This window comes from Nyctereutes procyonoides, unplaced genomic scaffold, assembly GCF_905146905.1.
Source record: "Nyctereutes procyonoides isolate TBG_1078 unplaced genomic scaffold, NYPRO_anot_genome, whole genome shotgun sequence".
Taxonomy (NCBI): domain Eukaryota; kingdom Metazoa; phylum Chordata; class Mammalia; order Carnivora; family Canidae; genus Nyctereutes; species Nyctereutes procyonoides.
In genome coordinates this window covers 22637616-22663073 of record NW_026575040.1, presented here as the reverse complement: position 1 = coordinate 22663073, position 25458 = coordinate 22637616, and the positions used below count along the sequence as shown (strand labels likewise).

The 25458-nt window shown below is 46.0% G+C and overlaps 1 protein-coding gene across 1 annotated transcript in view; it reads right to left on the bottom strand.

Annotated features, from left to right (window-relative positions):
- Positions 1-25458, bottom strand: part of MYO5C (myosin VC) — a 97134-nt gene that overhangs the window by 67489 nt on the left and 4187 nt on the right. Inside the window, exons 2-8 of the mRNA XM_055320192.1 lie at positions 19061-19171; positions 14265-14430; positions 13370-13514; positions 10362-10518; positions 8401-8544; positions 7557-7638; positions 6104-6211 (exon numbers count right to left, since the gene is read on the bottom strand). Coding sequence (XP_055176167.1) covers positions 6104-6211; positions 7557-7638; positions 8401-8544; positions 10362-10518; positions 13370-13514; positions 14265-14430; positions 19061-19171 — 913 coding nt within the window. The remainder of the gene's footprint in view (positions 1-6103; positions 6212-7556; positions 7639-8400; positions 8545-10361; positions 10519-13369; positions 13515-14264; positions 14431-19060; positions 19172-25458) is intronic.

Genomic DNA, 25458 nt, shown 5'->3' with positions numbered 1-25458 from the left:
TGTGACCCATGAGGACCTCCTGCAGGAGAGCAGGATTGGGAGGAGTGAAGCACTAGAGAGGTTTCTCTCCCTGCAAAGTTGCTTCAGGTTGTCAGTGTTGCCAACTGACAGGTCACTGTTCCTGGTCTGGTGCTCACTTTCCTCAACCCTCCTTTCTGGCTCCAGCAATACTTCCATGCCCAAATGGTGAAAAGCAGCGAACAGCTCTGCTGCTGACCTTGGCTCCCTACTGCCCCTTATAGCTCCCCTAGACTTGCCCACATCTTTGTAGTTGGTCCTTTCATAGATAAACCCTCCTTCTATCCTAATTTAAATGGCCCCTGTATTTCCCATTGGGACCCTGGCTGTTGCAGGTGGCATATAAATTATGAATATATAACATATTCAGTCACCATGAGGCATGGGCACATTTCCTGGAGCCAAAAATAAATCACACTAGCTACTAGGAAGGATTTTGTGTCTAAGACCCATAAATCACAATAGGGAACCTGCCAGTTGTGAGCTGGGCTTTGCTAGATCAGGACCGCAGAGCAGGAGTGTGGTGGGTGGGGCAAGGCACCAACTCGTGCTGACACTGCAGAGCCTTGTGGAGTGTGGAGATATCCTCAGAGGGTGGGGGAGGCTCCTTCATGTAGATGTCCCTGCTCCCTGGTCTGTGTGGGAAGGGCAGCTGTCACGGACACCTGTGATGTCCTCCCCCTTCCCCCGAGCAAAAAGCAGCAGGCCCTAAATGCTGAGGAAGAGCTGCCACAGCCACTCTCTGCTTCTCACTTGGGGACATCTGGATTCTTTCAGTAGCAGCTAGGTCAGGTTCTTAAATAATTTCAGAACCTAGAGAGTCTTATCTCCTTCAAAGATCAAATGAAATCAAACCAAAAATATATGGAAGACTCCAGCTCAGGCTGAGTCCAGGCATTTTCTGTCTTCCCATTTGGAGCTAGCACCTCTATTTCAAGGACAGATGCCTCTAACAGAAATCAGCCCCCAGCTCCACCTACACCTCCACCCCCCACCCCCTCCGTAGGCCACCAGCAGGATAACTGGCAGGTAAGTGAAGAGGAAAAGCAATGAAAAACATGCCCTTTGGGAATCTTTGGTTCAGCATTCCTACTCACTACGTCATCGGCCTATAATTAAATCACTTAACTATACCATGCCTTCCAGAACCCACGAAAGTGAAATAACTCCAAAGCAATGATGTGAAAGAGAGAATTTAAGATCTTGGTGGAGGGGTGCTTGGGTGGTTCAGTGGGTTAAGCATCTACCTTCCGCTCAGGTCATGAACCCAGGGTCCTGGGATTGAGCTCTGTGTTGGGGTGGGGAGGGCTGCTCAGTGGGGAGTCTGCTTTCCCTCTACCTCTACCCCTTTCCCTCTACCCCTTCCCTTTCCCTTTCCTCTACCCCTTCTTGTGCTCTTTCTCTCTCTCTCTCTGTCAAATAAATAAATAAAATCTTAAAAAATAAAAATAAAAATATCTTAGTGGAGTAATTCTCTTTAGTGAGACAAGGTCATGCAAAAGCACTGCTGGCCTGAGTTTGATTTCAATGTGAAGTACAATGGTCAAGTACCTTGAGCTTGAGTTCCAGGCTAAGTGTGATTCCTTCCAGGGTGTTCTTTCTGTCAGAGATTAAATGGCCAGGCAAGGATCAGAGGGCAAATTAAATGAGAGTCAGCAGAACAAAGGAAAGGAGCTTTTGGTCAAAGTTATCCCCTTCTGCTTCCTCAGGGGGTAATTCCATGACTAGCTAAGGTGTCTTAGGAGCAGAACTGGAAGGGAAAGCAAATGGAACTCTGTACTCCAGTACTCTCCATGTATCATCTCATCTAATGCTTACAACAACCATATGAAGCTTCATTACGGTCCCCATTTTATGGAGGGGGAAACTAAGGCATAGAAGGGTTAGGTCACCCTGGGCATGTCATAGCTAAACAGTTTAATGCCAGCCACCACCACAATATGTGAAAAGACCCGTGAGGTTCATGAAGTCATCCAACCTTCACCCCCTTGTGCATAGCATGGAGGCTCCCTGACAACCTCATGCCAAGCAAAGGAATCTGAGCAGACTCCAGAGGTCTATTTCCTGGGTATGTGGAGAAATGGGTTTGCATACTGAACAAGACGACCTCGCCGCTAATTTCTCTATCCTAGCTCCATAACAAACCACAGCAATGGACAGATCAACCAAGTACTTATCTAGCAATTAGATTTTTAAAAAGGGTGGTCTGCCCAAATATGCTATAAGTGTGCCTAATTCAAGTTAGGCGGTCTCCCCTAGAGATTTACAGCTAAGGAAGAGAACACTGAGACACAAACGAGAGAACACGGCCAGCAGGGCAGGCAGTACAGCACATTCTCACATTGTTAGGGGAAGCACTATTGTTTAGAACTTTCCGACATGAAGACAATGTTCTGTATTTGTGCTGTCCAATATGGGGGCTATTTTGCCACATGTGCTTATGAGCACTGATTTTTTAAGGTTATTTCATTTTAATTAAAATGAAATGCAGTCACTTGTGGCTGTGTTGTATGGCACAGGTTTAAAGACCATGAAAACCACACACAGAATGAGGTCATTGGCTGTGGAGATCACAGGGTGATAGCAATCTCAAAGTCACAGTGAGGTCACCCGGGTTCCTCTCCACGACAATAAATGGACCTCTGCAGTCTACTCAAATTTCTTGGCCTGGCATGCATCGCCGGGGGACTTCCCTGTCGAGACACACAGGGGCGAAGCTAAGATGGCTTCATGAAGTCCATCCGTGAAACTTCACATATTGTAAGAAAATTCTAAGGAATCCATCAACTACTCTCACTCTATCAAGATACAGCGCAGTCAATGTTTTTTGTCAGGCTTTGGAGGCTGTACAGTCTATATCACAATTACTCAGCCCTGCCACCACCAATGCATGAAAACAGCCATAGACCATACTTAAACAAATGAGTGCCTATGTTCCAATAAAACTTTATTTACAAAAACAGGCAGCAATCTGCTGACCTCTGGTCTAGGACAATTTTTAGTGATTCATGCAGTGAAGTCATGTTTTCTTTAAATATATACTGATCTCTCATATTTATACAGCATGTCATAGCTCCTAAACCATTTTATTATTTTTTAAAATTTATTTATTTGAGGAGAGAGCGTTTGCATACATGCGTGGGGAGGGGGCCGAGGGAGAGGGAGGGGGAATCCTCAAGCAGACTCTCCACTGAGCAGGGAGCCTGATGCCTGGCTCAATCCCAGGACCGTGAGATCATGACCTGAGCTGAAATCAAGAGTCGACTGTCCTATCTATTGAGCCACCCAGGCGCCCCCATAAACCACTGTAGACATTATCTCATAATCCTCACCATATGCCTAATAGCTTGGCATGGGGGCTACTCTCCAAAGAGGCCCCCAGCGTACCACCCTCCCAGGGCTCATGCTCTGTGCGGTCCCTCACAGTGAGTTATGTATGAGTCTGAGCTTTTGACCACTAGCACATGGCAGTAGTGATGCTGCCTGACTTCTGAGGCTGGTTCATAAAAAGTCTGACAGATTCCTCCAGAGCCTACTGTAGCTGGCTCTGGGAGAAGCCAGCCACAACATGGCACAACTGAGACCAGTGTTCTGCGAGAAAGTCCGTGTGGAGAGAGATGCCCACCCAGCCCCCAGTACTTCTAACCATATGTGAGAAAGAAGCCTACAGAGAATGGGGCCCCACCACAGAGGCAGTAGATTGTTTTACTCTACCTCCCCATAAGGCTTTGGAAGGCTTTGTCAAAACATCTAGGCCAGGTGTGCAAGGCTGGGCCAGGTGAGGCGAGCTAGGTGCTAGGGGCTGACCCTGAGATGAGCACCTGAATGCCTCCTTCAAGTTCATATCCCGATTGTCTCTCCTGCCTCATCCTCGTCCTGGCCCGGCTGGTGTGGACATTTGTGCAAATGATCTAATTTGTATAAGACGGTGCAAAAAACTGTGCTGATGATTTCCAGAGATTAGGAAAGGCTTCATGGAGAAAGGGATGGTTTTGCTCAAAGGACGGTTAGGGCTTGGACAATAGGGAAAAGAGACCGAGCGCAGGCAGTTATACTTAGCAAGCTCCTGCTACGTGCTCAGCCTGGTACCAGGAGCTTTCCACACACATTTCCTTACCAGTTATTATGAGAGCCCTGTGGGTAAGGAATACGGCCATTCTATAGATTGGGAAACTGAGTCTCAGAAAGGGCAATCTCTGTAGAGTTCTGCCAATTAGGTTTTGAATCACTCCCAAAGCTTACTCTTTTTCTCTTATATCATTTTGGCATGAGGTGAAACACTATAGAGGTAGGAGAGAGTGTCAGAAGTGTAGGGATGGGCAGGAGGACAGGGCATGTGGATGAAGGTTCCCCTGGGGCCTTTCAGAGCTAGGCTGCTTGATCCCACCTCATACACATCCCTCTCATTAGAGCACATTATAGAAAGATAAAATTATGACTTTAACTATTTTAGGAAAATGTTAATCAGTACCAAAAGTGTTTACCTTATTATTATAAACTGCTTATATCATCCTTCTCTTTAAAGTGGTTTAGAAGGGAGGGGGGTCACCTGGGTGGCTCACTCAGTTAAGCATCTGATTCTTGATCTCAGCTCAGATCTAGATCTCAGAGGCATGAGTTCAGGCCTTCCACTTCCACTAGGTGTGGAGCCTAATAAGAGAAAAAGAAGAAGGAGGAGGAGGAGGAGGAGGAGGAGGAGGAGGAGGAGGAGGAGGAGAGGGAGGGGGAGGGGGAGAGAGGAGGAGGAGGAGGAGAAGAAAAGAAGAAGAGGAGGAGGAGGAGGAGCGATTTGGAAGGGGCAGAATCAGATGGTAATTCTGCCTAGGAAACCAACTGGCTTTCATTCTCAATTATCCAAATGTTTCATCCTCAATTGTCCAGAGGAGTAATCTTGCCTATTACTCTGATATATTTAACTTCAAATTCTTCGTCTTTTTTATTTAAATATAGTCACCCAAGCCACAACAATGAAAACAACTTGGTGAAATAAGTATTTTCTATAGATGTAAAAATAATCTGTGGTCTCACACTGATTGGAAGCTTTGACTAACAGTTATGAGTCAAGGTCTGTACTGATACACTATGGGAAAGTGGATGATAATTTTTATCAATGCCATTTGGTAGACACTTCCCAAACGTGAGCTCCATGTGAGAAAAGCAAGGTGGAAAAAGACCAAGCAATCCAAGATTTTGTTTTCTATATAAAAATGTTGTAAGAGGGGTGCCCAGTTGTTTAAGCAGCTGACTCTTAATTTTGGCTCAGGTCATGATCTCAGGCCATGGGGTCGTCCCATATCAGGCTCTGTGCTCAGTGGGCAATCTCCTTGGGATTCTCCCCTTCTCCCTCTGCTCCTCCCCACCATTTATGCTCCCTTGAGATCTCTCTCTCTTTCTCTGTCTTCCTAAACCCCTCCCACACAAAAAAAGTGAAACTCATCCATTTCCCTATTATAAAAAGGGGGAAATGCCAGTGTCTACCTCATAAAGTGCTTGTAAATTAAGCTAATACAGGTAGTGAAGTGCTTAGGATGGTACCTGGTACATGGTAAGTTCCATGTAAGTGTCTGCTATTTTATCAGGCCAACTAGGGTCAACAGGACCCTCCTGGGCTGATTCACCAGTCTTCTCCAAAGTCGGCCCAGAGGAGCTTGAAAGCACCCACAAGGCTGACAGCCCATGTTTGTCACTGCAAACCAGTGAGCCTGAAGGCAAAGGAGTTAATTTCTAGATCCTTTAAGGAAAAAGCATAGTCTTGACCCCTTGGCCTCAAATATATTCTGATTGGCACATCCTAAGACTAGAGTTTATTAGGAGTCTTTATAACACACACATGTTGGGCATCCCTGCCTTTCACTCTTTTTTTTAAAAAAAAATATTTAATTTATTTACTTACGAGAGAGAGAGAGAGAGAGAGAGCGCGCAAACGTGAGGTAGAGAACATGAACGATGCAGGACTTGATCTCAAGACCCCAGGATCATGACCTGAGCCAAAGGCAGATGCTTAACTGACTGGGCCACCCAGGTGCCCCCCTCCCTTTTTTTAAAGAGAAAATGGCCACACCTTGCACAGGATATTTCTACTTACCCAGCAGTGTGAAGGTCTTCTGGGTCTCTACCATGCCTGCTCTGTCATTCACACCCTCAATGACAGTACTGCCTCCCATTCTTGTGTAATTAAATTCTTCTGCACTCCCTGAAATCAAAAGATTGTTATGTCTGTGACACAGAAATTTGTACATACATGTTTATCAGAAGCAAAACAGGAAGCTCACATGGAATACACCACAGTAAGCACTTGACACACATTATTCCCTTTCTTCCTTAGAATTCTGTTACAGACGCAGAAGCCAAGGCCCAAAGTTGTGAAGTGTCTCGCTCAAGGCCCCAAAGCTAATGTAGGGCAAGAATTTAGACACAGGCCTGTCTGACTGCAAAGCTCATAGGTTTTGTTCCCATATCTACTTTGTACAGCTTGGCTGAGGTTTACTGACCACAGAGTAAACTGTACCTAGTTAAGATGTATAATTTGGTGGGTTTTGATAAATGTATGCCCTAATGAAATCATCACCACAAGCAAGAGAATAACGATTATGCACACCTAAGATTTGAATAATAGGTTAGAAAGTTCTTCCAAATTCACTATTCACATCCTGGTTGGTAGACAGGCATGGTTGTTATCTTTATATGAAATCTGAAGAAATTTAGACTCTTCACAAGTGCAAGCAACTTCTCCAAGATTGCAGTGTATTCATTCAACTCCAACACGCTGGATAATTCTACCAACACAGCACAAGCAATCAAGAGAGGAGAGCTGTGACAGCACAGGAATCAAGCTGTTTGCACTAAAGGACAAATAGTTCTGTCCCTATAGTATGGGGAGTAGTTGGAACTATAAATAATAATGACCTTGAGTCATCAAGGAAGCTCAAATTATGATAGAGGTACTCTGTCTCAGAAGACAGGGAAATATGTCATACATATTAGAAAACATACATCCAAGGAAGTTCAGATAAAAGTTGAAGGATTTACAGCACCGAATCCCAGTGGTCGGGAGGCCTTATTCAGGTGGTTCTAGTTAGATGACCACCATCATCCATGAGCTTTGAAAAAAAAATCCTAGAGTTGAAGGGTCTCCTCTCCTGGAATCACTCTGCCCCTCATTCTATCTCCTTAGTTAGGTGCATCAATTCCACCCCCAAAACCCAAGTATCTGTCTTTGGACAGAATATTTTTAAAGTGATATTACTATAAGAAGAAATCAGGGATCCCTGGATGGCTCAGTGGTTTAGCGCCTGCCTTAGGGCCAGGGGAGTGATCCTGGAGATCCTGGAGTCCCAGGATCGAGTCCCACATCGGGCTCCCTGCATGGAGCCTGCTTCTCCCTCTGCCTGTGTCTCTGCCTCTCTCTCTCTCTCAGTCTGTGTCTCTCATGAATAAATAAATAAAATATTAAAAAAAAGAAGAAGAAGAAGAAATCAACCTAGCATTTAAGCCCCTAGATAGAAGAGAGACATTTCCATACATTACACACCACATACCCAATTTAAGATGTTTAAATTCCGACTGCTGTGCAGATGCACAAAGCTGATAAAAAATGTGGTAATTTCGTTCATTTTCCGACTGTAAAATAAAGAAAAGTCCTGAAGTTACACCAGCCCTTTACAAGTAAAAATATGAGGTTTTTAATGGAAGGGTCTTAAGTGGCTAACCTGGTTGACAATTCTACTCCCACAGACAGTGACACTTACCTGGGTTTCTTCTCTGGTCAACAACACTGTGACCCAATCTGTTCCCCCTAGGCTGGCTCAAGGTCACCTCCCAAATAAGGACCCGAGAGAAAATGTTATTAAATGAAAACATTCTGTGAAATGAGAATAATGTAATTTGTATTAGTTGAAAACTTTAAGAAACTCCCTGCAGTACAAGGCTTAGTCTTACTCTCTTGGGCAAAAACTTTGAGAATTTTCTCTACTTTACTGACAGAAGAGCCCTTCTCTTTAACTCCCCACCACTAGCTGTAAGCCCATTCCCTTCCTGGTAGGAAAGCCAGTCTAACAGCTTTGTCTGTTTCAAGGAGTGTTTGTATTCTAGAAAGACAGACTTAAAAAAAAAAAAAAGACAGACTTGATTGTTAAAACTCTAAGTATCTTTTAAGTGTCTGAAATTAAAAGTCATAATTCATCTCACTCCACTGATATTGCATCTATCTGCCAATTTTTTGTTTTTAAGAAACAGAAAGAAATAAGCCAAAATGCAAATGAAAGACAGGAAACTCTTCTTTGTCACAGAGCAACACAGGTTGTCTAATGACTATGTAAATGTAAACAGTACTTTAAAAGTTGGGGAAAAGGAAATTTAACTATTATTTTTTTTTATCCTTACTTGAAAGACGACTCTGGATTTCTCCAGCAGGTAAGTTCTCATGTTGGCTCCTATAATTTGATTTCTCTCATCAAAACTGATTTCTGTATATTTCCCAAACCGACTACTGTTGTCATTGCGGGTGGTCTTGGCATTTCCGACAGCCTACAAAACACAGGCTTCTCGATAGCATTTAAGAAGATTTTTGCATCAACACTATTAGAGCAGTTTCAGTAAAATCCAATCCTGTATGCTGGGGAAAGGTCTGACTGGTGGAGGGAGGTTAGGGGGGTGAGGAGCGCAGTCCAAAACTTGCAGGGGACATGGCACATCCTCAGCCTGCCATTCCAAGTTCTCTTCTGTCGTGCTGGGAGACACTGGGCAGGATTAGAAAAAGCACCAGTTCTGATGTTTCATGGCCTCAGGTTCCTTTTCTGCTATCTGTATAATGCTAGAAAAGCTATTTCATCTTTCCAAGCCTCAATTTCTTTATGTGTAATATGGGAATTATATGCAACTTGCAGAGTTGGGAGGATTACCTAAGATAATATAAAGTGCCTCAACACATCCATGCCCTGAATATCATAGATGCTCAATTAAAAGAACACATCCTTCATCCAAACTCCATTTCTATCCTTATCTCTTACTGCTTCCCTACTCAGACCTTCCACTTAGCCAAAAAACTGCCCTCTTCCATAATTTCCATACGCTGGGCATAATTTTTGCTTTTTACTTCTACTCTTAAATTCTGTCTCTCTTCTACTCATCCCCTCCCCACTCCTGAGCACTTTCCATCTGGAAACACCCTTCTCATGCACACAAATTACACTTCCTGCCCAGCTCATCATGCTTTCTGACAACACATATGTACCGAGTCCCTGCTATGAGCCACGTGCTTGGGTGGCAAAGGTGAACCCAGTGGACATGGTCCTGCCTTTATGGAGCTTACAATCTAGTGGGTGAGACCAACCCTAAACAAATAACCACATAAATTTATCCACTGGGCAGTGCCTCAAGACTTTTCTACTGCTATCTCAGATTGTGATTTATACTTTAAAGTATGTTATACTTTATACTTTAAAAGTATGTATACTTTTATACTTTAAAGTATGTTTATGTTGGAGGAGTCTTGAGACTTGGAGACTGGGTCATATTCTTTTCCATCACTTCCTGTATTATCTGGCACAGCAGCTTAAACAAAACAGATGGCCTGATAAATATTCATTGATGATTTTGATTTGAGAAAACAGAGAGAGGAGGTCTAGGAATCAAATGGTCTTAATATTTTGCTAGGCTTCCAAAGAAATCTAAGTCAATCCTTTCCCCATTTTGCAAAGCACTCAGAGTTGGCCTGTGGGCACCCCCTGAGCCCTTCAGATGCCCCTACCTCCTTGAGGGCTGTCTCCTACTCATCTCCTACTCCAGAGTGCTATCATGGCTGGCCTCACCCACACCGCTGACCTCATGAATGTTGTGCTAATGGATCAGCTCTCAGGGAGTGGAGAGGGAAGAGCCTTGATATGTGGCATTTACCAATCTGTAAGGTGTAAACATTCCCTCCATGATTGATGTCAAACTACCAAAGGTTTAACAGTCAGCTTGCAAAAAAATCCTGAATATTTAACAATTGGCTCGTGAAAGTTGGTGCACTTGGCTGGAAAATGCCACTGGTCTCAGTGAACCAGTTGTCAGTGGTTGAAGAGATTTCCTTTGGGATAGAAACACAGACAGGGGACTCTTGAAGTCTGCTGTCTAGCCCAGCAGATTGAGGAGAGAGCCTTGTCAGCAGCAGTCTCTACCCCAAGCTCCTTCAAATCCCAGCAGAGAACAGGCTTTCTGGCTCTTTCCTGCCCTCACTTCCATGATCTTTAAAGGGAAGTGACTCCAGTTAGGGGAGATAACACATACACAAATCCACCCACCTCTCCATCATCACACACTGTTGCCGGTGACCCTGCTCCCCACCCCTGCCAGGTACATACCTCAGTTATGGGGTTCGACGCCAGAACCTTGTCCTCCACATGAGTGTTACTGCTGGACTTGCTGACGGTGGCAAAGTACCTCATGGCGTAGCGAGCGGACACTGTCTTTCCAGCACCTGACTCCCCACTTACAATTATTGACTGATTTTTATTGTTTCTAAAGCAAATAAAAGAGTTTTTAAAATGCTTGTTTCTTCCTATCAAGAAGGCAATATGTATTCAGGAAGAAAAATGCAGACAAGCTGAAAGAAGACAAACTTTGTTTCATTACTCTAAGGTAACTCTTTTTTACCATTCCAGTGAATGTCCTCCTAGTCTTTTTTCCTAAGTAATCAAGCTGAACACACCACTCCGTTTCCTGCTCTGTCTCCCATGTTAATGGTCCCCAAGACTTCTCCTAGGCCAGTGGTCTGCTAGGTAGGAGGATTCACAGGACTCAGCACATAGTCACACTCATGGCTAAGATTTATTATATCAAAAGATACAGAGTAAATTTGCCAAGGGGAAAGGCAGAGCGGGGCAAAGCCAGAGGAAGCTGGGCATAAACACTTAATTCCTCCAGCATCTCCTGACAACATACGGGAAGTGCTGTCTACTGGGGGCGGGGGGGGGGCAGTTCTTCAGAGTTTCGGTGCCCAGGTTTTCACTGGAGCCAGGTCGTGTAGGCATCCTCTGCTGAGCACATAACAAAATTCTCGATGCTCAGAAGGAAATCAGGTGCTCAGCGTGAACTACATCATTTACACAATTTAGGTACAGTGAGTCACTCTCACCAGCTAGGCAGGGTAGGAAACTTCCTAAAACCCAGTTCCCAGAGGCTAGCCCTGCACCATCCTTGTAAGCAGGTCTCTAAAGATAGGTGTCCCGGGCCGAGGCCAGTTCCTCTCTGTATCCCCACATAAACATAAAACATCTTAAAGACATTATTTGGAGAGCGATTATCGAAAATATGCTTGGGAACATATGTGCTCAGTAAACCAGCATGTTCTACATAATTTACAGATCTTTAAAAAATGTATTCAACTTTTCATCTCATAACATGATGATAGAATCTTATCATAATGCTGTTCTAGGTATCCAGCATTGCTTATATACTAGCCATTCTGTGACACTTTTTAGCATTCTATTTTAGGCCTTGAAAATAAAAATCCTATGCCATATATACCCATTTTACAGAAGAGTACAATAGTGACACAGACAGGTAAAGTGACTTGACCTAGGATGCATGGCATGCAGTCTCCCTGTGAACACTGGGAGAACCTCAGAGATAGAGCTCCTGTCCAAAAAACTAACCCTCTAAGGTGGTAAGGGACAGATACCCCCAGTATCCCTTGGCCAGACAGAACAGGGAGGGGGAAGGGTTAAAGCTGGGCTCTTCTGACTTCCAGTTTAGCATCAGCAAGTCCAACATAAGCCTACATAATATTCACTGCTATTACAGTTAGACCTCAAGAGAAAACAGGCCTTTAAGCTTGAACTTGGCTCAGCCCTCCAGCTCCAGTGAGATCATATTGCTGACACCAGGAGCAGCCTTGGCCCATCAGACAGTGAGCCATGGACTTCAATCACAGAGATGCCCAGGAGACCTACAGGAAGCCAGGGCAAATCCCAGAACCATGGGTATTTTATAGTTGGAAGGAAACTTGCTGTGGCAAAGACCAAAGTAACTGGTTATTAATTGGTAAATCTCTACTCAACATTCATCATTTTCCTCCTTCTTAAACACAACATCCCAATTTTTAGTGGGCACACTGCTGCCCACATGAAAGGCTACATGTTCTAGCTTTGCTTGCTACTAGGCATGGCCGTGTGAGCAGGTCCTGGCCAATGAGCTGGGAGCAGAGGTGTTTTGTGGGGTTTCCAAGAAGTCTCCTTAACCAAGAGGGGCACATACTTCCCCTGACACTCTATCACCTAGAATACAGAGGGGATGGCTAAGTATTAGCTTGCCCTCAGGATGAAGGTCTCACTCCAGGGACAGAGGATGTAGAAGGCATTGGGTCCCTAATGACTGGTAGAGGTGCCATGCTAGTCCCAGTCTGCCCATTAGCCCATCAGCCTTTTTGCAGGAGAGAGCCATATACTTCTATCCTTGTTTACGCCACCATTATTTCTTCCTTATTACCTAGAATGAGTGCTCTCCAAGTATCTGGCTCACAGATGAAGACCCTAAGGCAGAGAAACTCAGATGCTGTGCCCAGGATGTGGTAAACAGCAGGTCCAGGCCCTGTGTCTGGGGTTTGCATTCATGAAATGAGGGCAATGATGATGGCTCAACTGACTTCACAGGAGTGTTGCAAGACTTAAAGGAGACCCTTGCCTGGAAAGTTCTTTTGCCAACCATAATGGGTCTACAGAGATAAAATTGTGTTTTCATTCTTCATACTTTTCAAAAAACCTGAGCACCCATCCCAGCTCTGCTTGCTGGGTGACCTTGGGTGGGTGACTCCCAAGTCTCAGCTTACTACCCAGGCATCTCCATCACAGGCTAGTCTGAGAGCACCCAAGATGATGTACAGGAATGTGTGCATGGTGCCTGGTCCACAGGAGGCTTTTCATGAATGTTTGCTAGCAAAACGAGAACGCCACAAGGCCATACAGAAAGAACAGGTGCCAAAATTAGGATAAAACTCCAAATCTCTTACATCTGAAACCTGTGCTTATCTATCCTAAGATTTTGCTGATCTGGATGGGCAAAAGAGCTTGAACACCACACAGTGGAGAAGAAATCCATATTCCTCCAACTAAACACACCACAAAAGAAGTGGCTGCTATTCCCAGATTGGTGGGTTTGGCTTTTGACCTAGAAGGGAGAAAGACCTGGAAACCTGGTCTAGACAGGTGACACATATGGTCCTTTGCTACTACAGGATGGGGGAGGGTCTGCTTTCCCAAGTGCCCCCCTCGGGTCTCATGGTCACCTTGAGGAGAGTGTGCCAGATGTCTCCCCTCCACTGTGAGGGCCCAGCAAAGTCAGAAAAAGGAGGCCCCGGCCAGCAGGAGGCTACCTGGCCATCTGCTTGTATGCCTCTTCGGCCACGGCGAATATGTGCGGGTCCATATCGCCCATGTTCTGCCCACTGTAGGCGTGGATGATGGCATCTCCGTAGATCGGCAACGGCTTGTAAGGGTTCATGGCCACCAAAATGATTCCTGGGGAGAGACGTCCGATGCAGAGCTGGGGTTCCTACTGTCACCTGCTTCTCCAGGCGCTTTGGAGCAAGCCCAGCTCTGCCGGTCGCTAGACCTGCCGTGTGACTCTGGGTAGGTCACAGAATGCTCTGAATCTCAGCTCCCTGGCTGCCACCCACATTTCTGGGCTACTATCAGGGTTGGATGAGATGACAGATGGGAATGCCCTCAAACGGAACAGGTTTTCCAATCAATGTAAATATAATTATAACATTAAATTTTTTTATTTATTTATGATAGAGAGAGAGAGAGAGAGAGAGGCAGAGACACAGGCAGAGGGAGAAGCAGGCTCCATGCACCGGGAGCCCGACGTGGGATTCGATCCCGGGTCTCCAGGATCGCGCCCTGGGCCAAAGGCAGGCGCCAAACCGCTGCGCCACCCTATAACATTATTGCCCCAAATAAGTAACTAATGTATCAAATCCAGCGAGGCGCTCAAACACAAGCTTTATCCAGATATATTATCCTGGGGAGTCTGATCTTAACTCTTGTGAAAGATTCTCCCCACCTCTAGACACTTCTGTTTACAACAGACTCTTGAAGGTCAAATGTCTGTGCTTGTTAGAAACCTGGGCTAATGTCTGGGTCTGAATATACATTTTGGCAGAAGCTGACATTTCTAATGTCAACATGATATAAAATGTACTCAGGACACTCTAGACAGCAAACATGGTTTCTAGGTTGTTCTGCTCTTAGAATTGCTCTCCTTACCACTGTAGGTGTAAATGAGTTTGGATTCTGCAAAGCGGATTCTGAGATTGTGGAGCACTGCGGGCTCGTGGAGGTAGCTGAGGGCCGTGAGGTCATTCTCACCCACGAGGATGTCAGGGTTCCGAAGCGGAGGCAGAGATTCTGGATCAAGGGAATAATCCAGCTCCTGTGAACAAAGATGACACTGAAGTTCTGGAAGTAAACGATTCTTGGTGTTTCTGAACTCCCATCCTCTGTCCTATCTATCTCCTTGACACTCTGAAAAACAAACTCAGGTATAGCAAAGGGAAAATATTCTCCAAATCGGACTGTTGGGAAATGGGAGCCAGGGGACCAGGGTATTGGCTGTGTGCCCTAAGGCAAATCACTTACCCTTTCTGGGTCCTTCTCTCATCTGTGAAAAGACTGGGTGGACCAGACCAGGAGTTCCCAGAGCTACAGGATCTCCTTGGAGCCTCAGTGAAAGGTGACAGGGAGCCACATGGGCATGGACCTGGGCCTGCCATCCCCCATTCTACTGCACAGGTTCCACTTGTATGTAGTTTAGATGCTGGGCGCCATAGAAGTTTTGTTTGAAAAAGGGTTCTGCTCGGTGGTGAGAGGTGTTTAAAGGAGCCCATGTGAATGATGGTCTCTCTTTGAGAGGACCTGGGTCCTCCTGACTCCTGTCTGTAGCTGAGGGCTGGCTGCCTGTTCCTATCATCCTCAACCCTGGACTGAGTAACTTGCTGCGGACGGCCTCCCCTCGGCTGCATTTCACCCAGTCATCTGAAAGTAGCTGCCTGAGCCGAACGAAGGCGAGGTTAACAAGCTTTGTGGTGTCTGCACCATACATGCCTGGGCTCCAAATGTCAGAATATCAAGGGACCTTATGACCACCTCTTCTGTTTCACTTTCATTTCACAGCTCAGGGAAGTGACTGGAGCAAGATCATCCAGCGAGCTTGTTTCCCCTCCACTTTCCTAGGCTGCCTCCTTTTAATACCTGATTCTGAACGAGCCCCACAAGGGGACCTGGCTGCCCACTGCGCCAGCCCTCTGCCACGTATTCAGCACTCCCCCAAACTGCCTTCCAAGGAGGGCATGACTACCCTAACTAAAGCTAAGGAGACACCTTCCAAGAGGTCAAGCTCCTTGTCCAAGGTCACATACTTAGTGCAGATCTGGCCTGAAGCATGTGTCATGATGCCTCCTATCAACACTGACAGCGTTTTGTTTGTTGGTTACTTGGTTGATCTGCGTGGCCTAAGGAGATCAGCTCTGAGTAATGCAGGCCGACGGGGTTGGATCATAGCAGCCTGTTCTGTTTTCAATGTAAATATATTTGTGGGTGTGCCCCAGAGTATTACTTTTCCCTGTTTTGAGAAATAATTGATATATAGCATTGTATAATTTTAAGGCATCCAACATGATGATTTGATTTACATATACTATGAAGTGATTAAGGTTCAGCTAACATCTATCATTTCATAGTGTTATAATAAAAAAAAGGGAGAAAGGAAAAAAAGAAAAAAACTTTTCTCTTTGAGATGAGCACTCTCAGGATTTGGTTGAATCTTCCTAGCAGTGTGGCCACACCCATCATACTGTGCAGGACACACCTAGGACTCATAACTGGAAGTTGTATCTTTTGATCACCTTCCTCCAATTCCCCCTGCCAAACCCCGGGCACTAGTGACCAGAAGTCTGATCTCTTTTTTCCTGAGTTGTGTGTGTGTGTGTGTGTGTTAGATTCCACATGTAAGTGAGATCATACAGTATCTGTCTTTCTCTGGCTTATTTCACCTAGAATAGTACCTTCAAGTTCCATTATGTGTTGTTACAAATGTTAGGGTTTGTTTTTGATGACTAATATTCCACTGTATGTACACACATTCATGACAACTTCTTTACCTGTTCATCTGTCAATGGACATTTAGGTGGTTTCCATGTCTTGATTATTGTGAATAATGCTGCTCTAAACATGAGGGTGCGGAACCTTTTTGAGTTAGTATTTTTGTTTCTTTTGGGTATATCCCCTAGAGCTGGAACTGTTGGATCATATGGTAGTTCTATTTTAAAATTTTTGAGGGTTCTCCATTCTGTTTTCCATAGCGGCTGTACAACTTATAATCGATAGTGGCTGTACAATTTATAATCCCATCAACAGGGCACAGGCTTCCCTTTTCTCCACATCCACACCAGCATTTGTTACTTTTGGTCCTTTTGATGATGGCCATTCTAGGAGGCTCAAGGTGATATAGATGGTGATTTTGACTTGCATTTTCCCAGTGACTAGTCATGTTGAGCACCTTTTCATGTGTCTGTTGGCCACCTGTAGGTCTTCAGAAAAATGTCTGTTTAGGTCCTTTGGCCATTTTTCTCACTGTTGTAGGTTTGCTTTGTTTCGTTTTTTTGGTGTTGAGTTTTAAGAATTCTTTTTTCCAGTAGCATCAATTTTTATTTCTTAAAACTTTAAACATTTTTTATGTTAGTTTCAGAGGTAGAATTTAGTGATTTATCAGTTGCATATAACACTCAGTGCTCATTTTATCAAGTGTCCTCCTTACTACCCATCACCCAGTAACCCCTCCCCCGCCCCGTACCTCCTCTCTAGCAACCCTCAGTTTGTTTCCTAGAGTTCAGCGTCTGTTATGGTTTGCCTTCCTCTCAATTTTCATCTTATTTAATTTTCCTTCCCTTCCCTTCCCCTATGTTCATCTGTTTTGTTTCTTAAATTCCACAGATGAGTATATTTTGGATAATACCGCCTTATCAAATACACGGTTTGCAAATACTTTTCCCCCTTCTGTAGGTTGCCTTTTCGCTTTGTGGATAGTTTCTTTTGCTGCACAGAGGATTTTTGGTTTGATGTGGTCACACCCGCTTATTTTTTATTTTGTTGCGTGTGCTTTAGGTGTTAAATCCAAAAAGATTACCAAGACTCACATCAAGGAGCTTCATTCCTATGTTTTCTTCTAGGAGTGTTGTGGTTTCTGGTCTTATGTTGAAGTCTTTAATTCATGTTGAGTTAATTTTTTGTGACCAGTGTAAGATTGGGCCAAGATAAACAGAATATTGTTAATCTACACATTTTTATTTTGAGAATAAAATCAAGAAAAATACTACTCACATAGGATTTTTCTTTCCTCAAGTTTTTCTGTTATCTGTTTTAAATCAATAACCTCCTTTTCCAGTTGAGCCACTGTGTGTGTGTGTGTGTGTGTGTGTTATGGATGAGAGACACAGAAATAACAGGAGAGCCTTTGGGGGAGGGGAGAAAATGTAAAGAACATTAGATTAACTGTTGGAGGCACAACACAGGCTTTGTCCTTCATGGAAGAGAAGGGCTAAGGTGAGGAGCAATTTGGCTGCCTGCCTGCTTACCTGCCTCCCCTGGGCTCGGGTTCAGAGCCAGGTATGTGGCTACCTGCAGCCCTGCTGACATGACTAAAGCAGTGAGAGCCGCCACTGCAGCTGCATGCAGTACTGAGATTTTTCTCCCTGGAGCCACCCGCTCCTAATGAGATCCTGGACTGTGAGCAGGAGGTGCTCAACAAGGCTGTAAGGAACCACGGGTGGGAAAGGGCATGCTGCATGCGAGTAGGGCATCCTCCTTTGGGTCTCTCTGGAGTCTGCACACACGCAAACACAGATCATCTCATTGGGTCTTCAGCAACCCTGTCACGTCCTGCAGTTATTAACTCCAATTTGCCCGTGAAGAAACCCAGGGGCTCACAGTTACAGGCTAGTGAGGGCTCAAGGCCAGCTTTGAATCCAGATAGTATGATTCTCGAGAAAGTGCCCTTAATCGCTGCACTCATTATGCTCATCTCCCTTCCAAGGATCTCAGGAAATGACTCCCCAATCCAGGACAGTTGGTTGTAAATATTGTGTCCTGTCTCTACAGAGACCGTGTGCATGACTCGAAAGTTCCAGCATTTTACTATTCATAGGATATTCCCTGGACCAACTTTAAGGACCAGATGGAACACGAAACCTTGGTCCACTTCTGCATCCAGGGACTTGATTCTAAAAAGTAAGGTTACCCTAGCTATGGATCCAGCGGGGTGTCATTACTGCTATGGGGGCAAAGGACAACTCATACTTAAAGTTCATGGTAGATTCTTCTGGAGATGATAATCCAAAAGACATATCCGACCTTTGGGAGGCCCTGCTCACAGTCACACTGGAGCATAGGAAGCACCACTGACATGATCCAGCCACACCAGCACTGACAGGCTCCTCATGATGTCACACAAAGGTGGGCGTTCCTGTCCTCCTGTTCCACCTCCTGCCACTTCCCTAATCATCCTGCCACACCCCCCTCAAGATCCCAAAGCTTGCCTGTTTCTATCCACCTGTGGATGGATTGTCCCTCCTTCTGTTCTCCTCTACCCTCCTATTTCCCATCTCCCTCTTCTACCTCTCTTCCTCTTTCTAACTTGAAGTTTCTCTCTACCAGGTTATGCCTTGGGTGCCAACTGCCTCCTTCCACGTTTCTCATCTTCACCCAATCTCTATGCTGAGACCCACAAAACCAAAATGGCGAATCACTTTTCAGCATTCCCCCAGCCATGCTGGAACCCTGGGGATGAGCACAGGGCACAGACCTGTTTCCTATGTCTCATTCCAGAGAGAGGCCCAGGGATGCAGGGCACTTGATGCTTTCATTAGGGTGGTGTCCGGGTGTGGCACAAACAGAAGGGAGTCCACGGCACCAGCTGGTCACTCCCATGGGACCATATGTTGCCCTCCACACACAGCCCAGCTTCCCCTTTATATATTGTGGCAGCCACAGCCAGCAAGGACACTCACCGTTCCATCCTCCAGCAAGAGTCGCAGGACTTTGTCACCAACTCTGTAGTCTTTTGCTATTTCAGCAGACTTCCAAACTTCTTCAGCATCCGGAATCCATACCCTGTTGTACTGACCAACAGAATAAAACAGCCTTAATTTCAGCACTTTGAAACAAAAACACAGACCATTAGATAGTTAGACTCAGGGAGATTTCTTCAGTCAGTTCCATCATCAGGAATACTTTGACCTGATGTTTGCTTATGAGGTAATCTTTAGTGTGTCTGTGATGCACCAGACCTAGCTGCCTCATTTCAGAGGCAATGGAATTCCCAAAGCTTCCTACGTATACCTTGAAAACTGAAAGCCTGGGAATGGAAAGGAAATCATGAATCCTTCAATGGGGAGATCTGAATGCTGTCTATGAGAATTGGAGCAGAGGGATTTGATTCACCACCCAATGATGGGCTTTGGGGCTCTGGGCCAGACACTTAACTTCCCGTGCCTTTTCTCCTCCACAAAATGGGTACAGTATCTACTTCACAGGTCTGCTGGAAAGTGAAATTGGACTGTGTGGTTGGAACGCTCTGCCAGATGCTATGGAAGTATTGCCACAGCAGTGTTATTTCAGTCTTGCCGCACTGGTCAGGAGCCAAGGATCCTCGCTGTGGGAAACAGGAAGGCCAGATGCGGCTGCTGAGCTCAATTCCCAGCAGGCAATTGCAATACGTGGCTCAGTGCTGGTATACAAGTCTTCAGGTAGAACCAGTTGCTAAGAACTGAATTGTGTCTCTCCCCCACCCCTCCACCTGGCCCCAAATTCATATGTTGAAGCCTTAATCTCCAATGTGACTGAATTTGGAGATAGGGTCTTTAAGAGGTCATTAAGGTTAAATGAGGTCATAGGCCCTGATCTGATGGGATTAGTGTCCTTGTAGGAACAGACACTAGAGAGCTCCTGTGCACTCTCTTTCCACCTGCTCGCACCAAAACAGACCATGTGAGTACACAATCAGAAAGCAGCTGTCTGCACCCCTGGACTTCTCAGCCTCCGTAACTGTGAGAATATAAGCATCTGTTGCTTAAGCACCCAGGCTGTGGTCTACTGTTAAGGCAGCCATGGCGGACCGACCCATGTGTCTAATATTCACACTCGCACCTGGGAAGGGGGGGTCTCACTCTCCAGAATTCCCCAGTGGCAGCTGAATACTGCTTGAGATAGAGACAAGGTGGCTGCCCTGTTTGTACTCTGCAGCTGTCACAGGGCTCTCGATTAATTCCTCTCCCTCCTGTCTCCAGCGTGCACAGACTACTCTTGCTCCTCCTCCCAGACCCCATGTCTAACACTGTCCTGCGGGGCTGTTCATCTGTTTGCTCATCCATTCACGTATTCGTTCATTCAATAACATACTCGCTAAGGATCTATTATGTGTCTGTGCTGGGTTCCCAAGAAGGAAAGGCATTTGCTCAGTCTTCATGGTCCTCTTGTTAATCCAGCCAACCTCTAATTGGTGACTGAGTGTGCGGATGTGCATATTTGCATCTCTCTGCTCATGGGGCTACTGGTCTACCTCTTGACCCTGAGGAAATATTCCTGTGTTGAAAGATTATACCTTCAGCAGTTTTCAGTTACAAAAATATTCTGAGCAATAAAAGTAGGATATTTTAATTTCCCTCATTTCAGTCCTATATATTTTCTACAATTTACATATATTTCTTTTATAATTAGAATAATCTTTAAAGGCAAATATCAAAATATACATCCACAAAAAGACTTGTATATGAATCTTCATATTACTTTATTCATAGTGGCCCAAAACTGGAAACAGACTAGATGTCCAGTAATATGAGAATGAATTAAAAGACAAAACCGTGGTAGGGATGCCTGGGTAGCTCAGTGGTTGAGCGTCTATGTTCGGCTAAGGGCGTGATCCTGGAGTCCAAAGATCGAGTCCTGAACCGGGTTCCCTGTGTGGAGCCTGCTTCTCCCTCTGCTTGTGTCTCTCTCTCTCTCTCTCTGTATCTCTCATGAATAAATACAATCTTTTTTAAAAAACCAAAAACAAAATTGTAGTATATTCATACAATGGAATAGTACTTACCAATAAAAAAGAATCAACTACTGACAAGAATGTAAATGAATCTCCAAAATATTAGGCTGAACCAAAGAAGCATTACACAAATGAGCATGTTCTGTATGAATCCCTTTAAAGTGCTGGGACAGGGGATCCCTGGGTGGCTCAGTGGTTTAGTGCCTGCCTTTGGCCCAGGGCATGATCCTGGAGACCCAGGATTGAGTCCCCTGTTGGGCTCCCTGCATGGAGCTTGCTTCTCCCTCTGCCTGTCTCTGCCTGTCTCTCCCTCTCTCTGTGTATCCCATGGATAAATAAATAAAATCTTTAATATATATATATCTATATATCTATCTATCTCATTGGCTGGGTATCAATTATGAGTTCCTAATTATTTGGGTTGCTTTAATTCTTGCCAGCTAGCTGGGAGAGCGGGAGCTTGCCGAAATGTGTCATAGGATGGGTAAGATTTCAGACAGACAGAGAAAATGGAAGAATGACCTGGAGGGCAATGATATGCACTTAGGTACACATGTCCATGCAAACAGGTGAATAGAAGCCTCATAAACACACAGACACACCCACCCTCCCTCCACACATACTTGTTGCTGTGGGCTACCATTTTCTACCTCAGGTATAATATCAAAAATATTGCTAACCTCATAAAGCTGAAATCATTTATGGAATATCCCAATGTATCAAGAGTTGGATACTATAGAATTTTATTATTTTTTTTAAGTAGGCTCTAAGTCCAGAGTGGGGCTCGAACTCACAACCCTGAGATCAAGACCTGAGCTGAGATAGAGTCAGATACTCAACAGACTGAGCCACCCAGATGCCCCAGCCACTAGAGAGTTTTAGAACTGAAGGGGTCCTGGGAGATTGTCTACTCCAAGTTGTTCGTCAAAGTTCTTAAAGCCACAGAAGGCTTATTACTTCAAATGAAATGTGGCAGCCTACCATATAAAACAGGTAAGAGTGGAGGTGTTCTGAGGAGGCTCTGAGTTGGGAGCTACAGTTGAGGTTCCCGGGATCCTCCCAGGGAAGCAGGGAGTTCTGCGAAGTAATGTTAAAGTCACTGAGCCAATCCAAGCCTTTTGTCTCACTGACCTCAAAACCTAAGCCCAGAGAGGTAACTCACCAAACACCACATCACATCACAAAAGCCAGGACTCCATGGAGCCAGGGCCTGCAACTCCTACTTCAGACTACTTGTTAATTCAATGAGTCTGGCTTTGCAAAGAATCTTGAACTCTCAGGGCGCCAGGGTGGCTCAGTCTGTTAAGCGTCTGCCTTTGGTTCAGGTCATGGTCTAAGGGTCCTGGGATGGAGGCCCAGGTCAGGCCTCGAGCTCAGTGGGGAGTCTGCTTCTCCCTCTCCCTCTGCTGCTCCCCTTGCTCACACTCTCTCCAATAAAATCTTAAAAAAAAAAAAAAGAAGAAGAAGAAGAAGAAGAAAGAAAGGAATCTTAAACGCTCAACTGCAACCATCTACTTGAGTGTGCACAGGCTGATTTGTTTCATTGGCTCGTTTCAGCCAAAAGCAGTAGTAAATGGAAGGCGGTATCAGGACATATGGAACACAAAGTCTGCTTCTCATGTCGAAACACAAGTGGCCTCGTGGGCCCCTGCCTCCCCAGGCCGCCCACACCTACCAGGCCTGGTGTCTGCCAGCATTTAGGGCCCCGTGACTGAAACCCAGCCTGGTAAGTAAACATGACAAAGTTTACCCAGTTGCGTGGCAGTTACACCCACCGCGGCCCGCCCTCCTCCCTCGCATCCCGGCCCACAGGGCAGTGCCTCGGCTGGGAGGAAGCGCTCAGGGCAGCCTCAGACACCCAGACAGCAGGACAGCAGCCGGGGGACCGCGACTGCGGCCTCCCCGGGGACTCCCTCCCGGGGCAGGAGCCTCCAGGCCCAGCCCCCGCCGAGCCCGCCAGCGCCAGCGGAGCAGAGCTGCCTGCCCCGGCCTCGCCTGCCAATACTGTCCGAGGAGGGAGAGCGGGCCGTACCCCAATTTCCAAGCCAAGGGAGGCTTGACAGTGAGGCGATAGCCCTCAGGAAGCGGTATGTCCTGGGGAACATGCCGAGCCCCGCGCCCAGGCTCCTCCCCGCGGCCTCAGCCACAGGCTCGCAGGCCCTCCAGGAAGCAGAGAAAGTGCCCACCTGTGTCCTTGCAGCTCTCGGACCGGAAGGGGGTCTCCACGCTCTGGCTCAGCCGGGCCAGGGCAGCCATACCACGCTCCCTCTCCTCGCCCCTCAGCCCTCCAGGCCCTGCCCAGGCCCCTCAGCCTCCCCTCCCCACGGGCTTTCTCCGAGTGTCCCCCCTGCCCGCAGCGTCAGTGACTTCCCGGCCCAGATCTCTCAGCAGCTCTAGGCCCTATTTCCAAGGGGCTCCCAGACGCCAGTCCCCACATGTCCTCGGCCGCTGGCAAATTCCAAGCTCTAATGACCATTATGTCTACCCCACACCCACCCCTCCTCCTCGGTTCTCGGGATGGTCAAGTCAGAAACCCAGGACTGGGGGCACCTGGGTGGCTCAGTTGGTTAAGCGGCTGCCTTTGGCTCAGGAAGTGATCCCAGGGTCCCGGGATTGAGTCCCACCTCAGGGTCCTTGCCTCTGTCCCCTTCCCTTTCTCTCTCTGTCTCTCATGAATCAATAAATTAAATCTAAAAAAACTCAGGACTGTGCTGAGCAACCTTCCCTCCCTCCGCCCCCAACAACCAAATGGTCAGCAGGTGCTGAGAAGCCTACATCGTAAACACGTCTCACCTGTCTGCCCCATGCACCCCCCCCCCCACCACCACTGCCATGGCCACCCGTCAGCTCCCCACCCTTGCCCGCACCATGGTCTGCTGAGTGCTTCCTCAACCAGGCAAAGCACCGGGTTTCTGTGGATGTACACATTCCCTCACCTACACCTGAATCAAAATTTCCATGGCAAAATGAAAGCTTTAAGAGTCCCCCCCTCCTTATAAATTCTGGTGAACAGCCAGGCCTGGGGAGCCACTGTCCTAGCCAGTTTTTCTACTCAGGCTCCCCTCCGTCTTCAGTCCACCCTCCGCCAGCTGCCACCCAATCTACTAGCAGTTTCTAGAACATGCCAAACTCTTCCCTGGCTCTCTTCCTTCTACCCCCAATGCCATCCTTCCTGTCGCTGCCAGTGAGTAAACCACTCTGAACAGTCAAGACTTAGCTCACTAACTCCTCTCCTTGGTGGCACTTTCCCTGTCACCCTCCACCCCAAATAGGATTGAATGCTTCCTCTTTAGAGCTTTCTCTGCCCCTTCCCCAGGTTCCTGGGTACCTTCCCATCTCCCCCACTGGCATTTGAGCTTCAAGAGTCTTGCCTTTGTAACCTGGAACCTGACACACACTTCCCCGTAACTAGCACTCCACAAACATCTATTGAACAAAAATTCAAATTTCCAGTAGTTTAGTTGCACCAGTTAAAGACTAAACTTGGTATTTTAGTCTTTATATCCTTTTTTTTACTCTTTTGAAGTACCCATATGTAATACAATGGATAAATCTAATTTTCCAGAGTTGTTAATGATATATAGAAGTCAAAAAGCTCTTTCAAATAGCCTAATGGAAAGCCATTAAACTTAACTTTGACCTTATTTTATACAGAGACCTTGAACTGCTTCTCCTACCTTGCACCTCTCATTTTTGGCACAACTTCCCTGAAGAGGTCTTGTGAGTTTCTCATACACAAGCAAGAGAAACAGGTGACTGAAAGATAACCTGTGAATCTGTGGCTAAAACCAGTTATAACCTGAGTCCTGATAAATGAGCCTGAACAATTTAAGAAAGATCTCTAGAGGCATGCCACAGAGCTCTCTGCCTCACCACCCATTTACCACTTTCACTAATTCTTAGATGAACCCCCCCCACACACACACACCAAATAGACAGCTATGAAGTGGATGACCTTCCCACGAGTCCTCTGTGTGAATGTGGAGAAGAGGAGGAAGATGGTAAATGCAGCTGAACCACAGTTGAGGTAGGGGGCAGTATTAAGAAGATAGGTTTTTAGGGCAGCTGGGTGGCTCAGGGGTTGAGCGTCTGCCTTTGGCTTAGGGCATGATCCTGGAGTCCTGGAATGGAGTCCCATGTTGGGCTCCCTGTATGGAGTCCGCCTCTCTCTCTGTGTGTGTCTCTCATGAATGAATGAGTGAATGAATGAATGAACAATAAATAAATAAATAAGATCTAAAAAAAGAAACACCATAGGTTTTTAATCTTGCCTCCTCCTCCACTTCTACCTAACCTTAGGCAACTTATTCCATCTGAGCCATTCATAAAATTGGGATAACATCATCTACACATAACGTTTGTCGATTC